General features: G+C 48.2%; 1 protein-coding gene across 1 annotated transcript; it reads right to left on the bottom strand.

Moving 5' to 3' along the window:
* Positions 1 to 228: 228 nt before the first annotated feature.
* Positions 229 to 1,956, bottom strand: LTR64_008795 (uncharacterized protein; the record flags this gene model as incomplete). The annotated part of the gene is made up of 3 exons (XM_064903100.1): positions 229 to 1,043; positions 1,237 to 1,856; positions 1,910 to 1,956. 3 exons carry the CDS (start codon positions 1,954 to 1,956, stop codon positions 229 to 231), a joined length of 1,482 nt encoding a protein of 493 aa, XP_064750490.1.
* Between the last annotated feature and the right edge of the window lie 3,233 nt (positions 1,957 to 5,189).

The raw sequence follows: 5,189 nt of genomic DNA, 5'->3' as shown, positions 1-5,189 counted from the left end.
TATCAAATCGTCTTTATCGACAACGGCCTGCCGCACTCGATCAGCTGTCAACGTGGTAGCTATATCACCTGTGACGGACATCGAACGAGTTGAGAGAGTATGTTATCGTCGACGACAGTCTTTTCACAAGACTGAAATCGAACCGAAGATGTGCGCCTGACTCGAGACAATTCTCCGACTGGTCATCTGTCCTTCCCAGCTACCTCGTAAGACTAGCGAACAAGAGCATCACAAGTCCTCCTCGTCAAAATCATCGAATGGCCAGTGCTTCAAAGTCATCTCCTTCTCCTCTTCGGTATCTAGACTCTCCAGCCCCTGCCTTTTGATCAATCTTGCGTGTTCTACGGCATTGTCATATTCCTCGTTGGACGTCCATCCGTCGACGGTGATCCCTATAGCATCTCGAACGTCGCTTAGTTGCGTGTCAGTGTCCTCCTGCTGTCCAAGAATACCAATAGTTTTTTGCACGTCGGCTTCAGTAAATGATATTGGACAGGAAGGCAAAGTTTCTTGATCGTACCCATTGTCTTCCAAAAGCTCTCGCCAGACTTGTGTAATGTGTATAAGATCTGACTTCAAGGGGATGTTATTCCCTTCCCAAGGCTCACCGGCATGATTGACAAGTTTCCGCGTTAGAAGATCCGTCCGTCGGTTGAGAGCTTCGAAATGGGCAGGATGAAATCGTTGTGTGAAGCCTAGGTAGAAGAAATGAAGGTGGCGTCGTCTAAATCGTTCCAAGACCTCAGCTTGTTCCTCGTTGTCCATTTCGGCCAGATTTGAAGGCAGTTGGGGTGGGATAAATTGCAATGATTCTTCGTCATGATAGTTCTGGAAATATTTTGGAATGCCAGCGGCTAGGAATTGGGGAAGGACCGAGCAGTGCTGCCAGTCGATCATTCCAACAATGTCAAAATTCTCAGAGACGAAGATGTTGTTTGGTTGGAGATCAGGATGGCGCAGGACTGGTTTGTGAAACCGAGCCTCTTGTGGCACGAGATACGAGGCTATCTTCAGATACTTCTTCAAGTTGTCAGCGTGTTCTTCTGGAGAAGATCTTTCGTAATTCATACATTCGCGATACGCTCGCTCGAATGGGAGACAGGGTCGTCCGAACGCTTTCATCCATGCCAACTCTTTCTCAGCAACACGCGAAAGCAACTGGAGCGGAGAAGAGTCCGTAATATCAGTCAGCAAGCGACAAAGAGACAGGAAGGGAGGGAGAAACAGAGTACCTACGAGGACCACGTTGCACGTCAAGTGATTCACGCTCCTTGTACCACCATCTCAAGCTGACATCAGGGCCGACACACAACCCTTTGTCGTTAGAGGCGGATGCAAACATGGTGTAAGACACATCAGCTGGAAGATCGTGCTTGTAGTAAATGCTGCCGTACGCCGGCAGGTCTATCTTGGAAAGGTTGACTTCTATTCGCACAACCTCGGAGATAACCTTGAGGCGCTGGTCCTCGGACAAGCTGAACCATTGATCCCCAAGAGGACGCCCAGGTAGTTTCTCCATAATGATGAACTCTGCCCCGACAGGGTTCTCAGCGTCTGGCGAATAATGTAAGACTTTTGGTACAGGTATACCATGAGATCGGACGAGCTCTAAAGTTGCAACTTCGCTAGCTACAGCGAATCGTTTGGGCTTTGTTGAGGGATACGGAAGGCGAGCAAGTACCTCGGTACCATCTCTCATCGTGAGTTGAAACACGCGATTGAAGCCACCTTCCGCGAGCTTGACAACTTCTCTTACTTCAGACTCTGCTTGATTGAGGCACTTAGCGACGGCCTTTTTGAGCTCGTCAACATTGAAGACAACCCTTCGTTCAGCGAGGCGAGTGGACTCATTGTACCTGCAAGACATTGAGTCACACGATGACTTCGCCAAAATATAGGGAATACTTACAACCATCTGCCGGATGTGTATTCAAAAAGCTCGGGACCATAGACCATCGCGCGGCTGCCTGCTCTCAAGTGGAAAAATGAGCAAAATGGGGCCACCGACCAGGACCTTTTTACTGGAAGAATATGTCGCCCTCGACGACTGCGACCCAGCAAAGAGAAGAACATTGATCTAAGTCGTGAAGTCCATTTATCTATAGTTTCCGAGTCCAATGATGACGACCGTGGACTTCAAGCCTGTCGAAAGAAGGTAGCTTGGTTGTCGTCCATATCCTGGCATCCGGCAGATTCGCGGAGATGCCTCGCCAAGGACGTTTCCTCTTTCTGGTGTCGATCGACAAGAGTGCTCATCGCTCATACTCTTTGTCGTTTAGGTGGAAAGGAACACCGCTAAACGGTCATTTCCTGGGCCAACCAGTAGGGTCAGCGGCTAACAATGCGCAACATGATACGTCAAAGGGGCAGCGACTGAGATGGTGAAACAACACGAACCCATGACATTGTGCCCGGCTGAATTTCGCCGAGTACAGATATACTGAATCATCCTGAGGACTACGCGCTGTGGCGGCAACGTCAGATCATAACAAAACAAGCCACTTCTCCAGTGCGGCGGTTAGCAGTGTGTGCCAGCGGCTAACATGGAATAATTCGAGAGAGCTTTCCTCTGCCACCGAATATGTATTTAAAGCTCAGGTATCACTCACTAGTCACTGATTTAGAAGTGGCAAGACATTATTTGGAAAACGAATTATTATTCCAGGCGTTCAAGTGCCCAGATCAACCTATCTGGAGAGCCTGATCGCATTCAGTGATCTGCCATCTTGCAGCAACCATTTCGGCACAGTCTGCCTGGACTCTTCAAAATTTCTCTTGGATGGTTCTTGTTGGCCTTCAGGCAACAGAGACGAGTGCATAACAGTATGAAGGCTCTTAAAAACCTTAGTGTCCTTCCTAGTCTTTGCGTGGAATCTCGAAGGCTAAAGTCGCGTACAAGTTTTTCGGGCTAAAGTTCCGCTCCAACCAGGCCAGCAGGAAAACAACGTGCATATAGATGTGATAGATATGTAATCTGAATATTCTCGCCTAAGAGGTGCCAACGCCATGAAACCCACACCAGAGACCATAAGACGCAAGTACGACAACAACACGATCGATGATCCACCGCAATCAACATTGTCTCGAAGATCATCCAAAGTTACAGCACTCTTCATATGTCAAGCAGTTGTTGTTATCCTCTAGTGTGAAATCAACACATGATTCGTCCGCGAGGCACACATAGGCACAGTCAACTTCACTCCCAACTAATGTGCATTTAGAACTGCTGGTAAGGCATGTTCCAGCGCCACAGCTCAATTCTTGCGTACGGGTAGCCGTACATTGAGGAACCGATGAGGTCGTAATCGTGGTCGTGGTCGTTGAAAGGGTGTACTCGGCTGAAAGAATTGTTCAGCATAATCGTAGCTCGAAGCAGGATCGCATTCAGACCTAAGGCTCAGGTGCGGTTCTAAGCATCCGACAAAGTTGACTGCTTTGGCAGCCTCATCGCGATCGATTTACGTGGTCGTGCCTGAGTCTGTGCCTGTTGTTGCTAGCATCAGTTATCCTTGTCAGACACAACTGACCATCCAAGCTCTTGCATTAGCGCTTTTGCTGAGGCCATTGGGATCTGACCATGGGCTTCGATTCGGACGACGATTCTCTTGAGTGAGGAAATAGTTCTTAGCTGCGTGTCGATTTGTGGCAAAGCCTCTCGAAGGAACTCGTCTGTCCTGGTGAAGAAACTGGAATTCTTGTAGTGAACGACGGTCTCCAATGTTGATAGACTGGTGCAGTTGTGTTGCAGAAGCGTCAGACTTTGCATGCTGTCGTCCCTGAGCCTGATTTTTCCTGAATCTCCGTCAGTACTCTCAGCAACAGGGAAATTGATACATAAATGCGATACTAAAGCTGCGTTGATAGGTCCGATGCAGCTTAAGAAAGCTCGTAGGACACCAAATTGTTGCCGCGTGATATCCACAAAATGGAAATGGTTCATGCCATAGAGCACTACACTAGCTTCGCCATATATTTGTCGGTTCGTGTATAACATTGCAGGCCAATAAGATGGCCTGTCGGGCGCAAAGGTATCTACTGAGGTACCTGGTTCCTGAAAGAGATAGAGTGGATGCGGCACAACCAATACTCGTTCGTAAATGCTATTTCGGACCTCGATAGGCAAGCTGAAAAAGTTGACCATGGTTGAGCTTGCTGATTGTGGGGAATGAAAAGCTGTCGTCAATTCTTTGAATCTCCTCCTCTTCGGAATTCTGTGACAATAAAGCGATGTCGTCGATGTATGGAGTGAGGCTTGTTGATGTGCAAACAGACAGTTTGAGCTTTCGCCTGTTCAAGCAATGGGCACTCGCAAGTTGTGTTCCAGCCTAAATCCATGACAGGTAGTTTGGTCTGAGCATTTAGTTGTGTCATACGAGCACGTGTTAGTCGCAGATGGAGACTGAACCAAGGCGCTACCAGATTTCACGAGTTCCGCATTTGGACCAAATAGGTGTTCAACGATACAGTTGGGCACGGTTTTTGCTTTGTTGCCAAGCACACAAGACTCAGTCAGGTTTTCGATTTGATGAGCACTTCAAGGCTGTATCACAATGAGAGCTAAATTTAGTCCCAGCGACAAATCAATGTGGAAGGCAGAGGATGTGGTCTTGCTCACTTGTCTGTCGCGGCTCGTCTTACGACTGCGTGTTACGGTAAGCGCCTGCAATAATTCCTCCCAAATCAGATTCGATAGGATGTGGGGTGCTACGCGGTGTGTCCATTTTGATGGCTAGCATGATAACCCGTCACAAGGATAAGAGATTGGATAACTATTTACTGTCCCGCACGGTCTGCGCAGTGATCCCAAACATTCGTGCACAGCCTCATCTTCAAAAGACCAAAAATTCCCTATGGTGATGGCAGATTCGCCCATCAAAAGTGCAAACCTTCGAATCGGAATTTCAACTCGCCTGGATCGTTTCCGTCGCAGGTTCCAGCGTCATTCAAATAACAACAATGCGCAATCGCTACGAGAGACCGACACAATTTCAAGCAGTGTGTGAGTGTAATACCTCAATCGGTGAACCTTGTTGATTAAGCCAGCAATGGCGGCTCACCTGTGCCATCCACTCAGGTGGACGCCGGAATCGTGCGGTCACTGGCCAATATGAATGATCCAGCCTATACCCAAACAAATCAGAACACGATCTCTGTAGATCAGCCCATACGAATTGCTGTCGATTCGGCTT

Source organism: Lithohypha guttulata (genome assembly GCF_036872675.1).
Source record: "Lithohypha guttulata strain CCFEE 5908 chromosome Unknown scaffold_18, whole genome shotgun sequence".
Taxonomy (NCBI): domain Eukaryota; kingdom Fungi; phylum Ascomycota; class Eurotiomycetes; order Chaetothyriales; family Trichomeriaceae; genus Lithohypha; species Lithohypha guttulata.
This window is presented reverse-complemented; position numbering and strand designations above follow the sequence as displayed.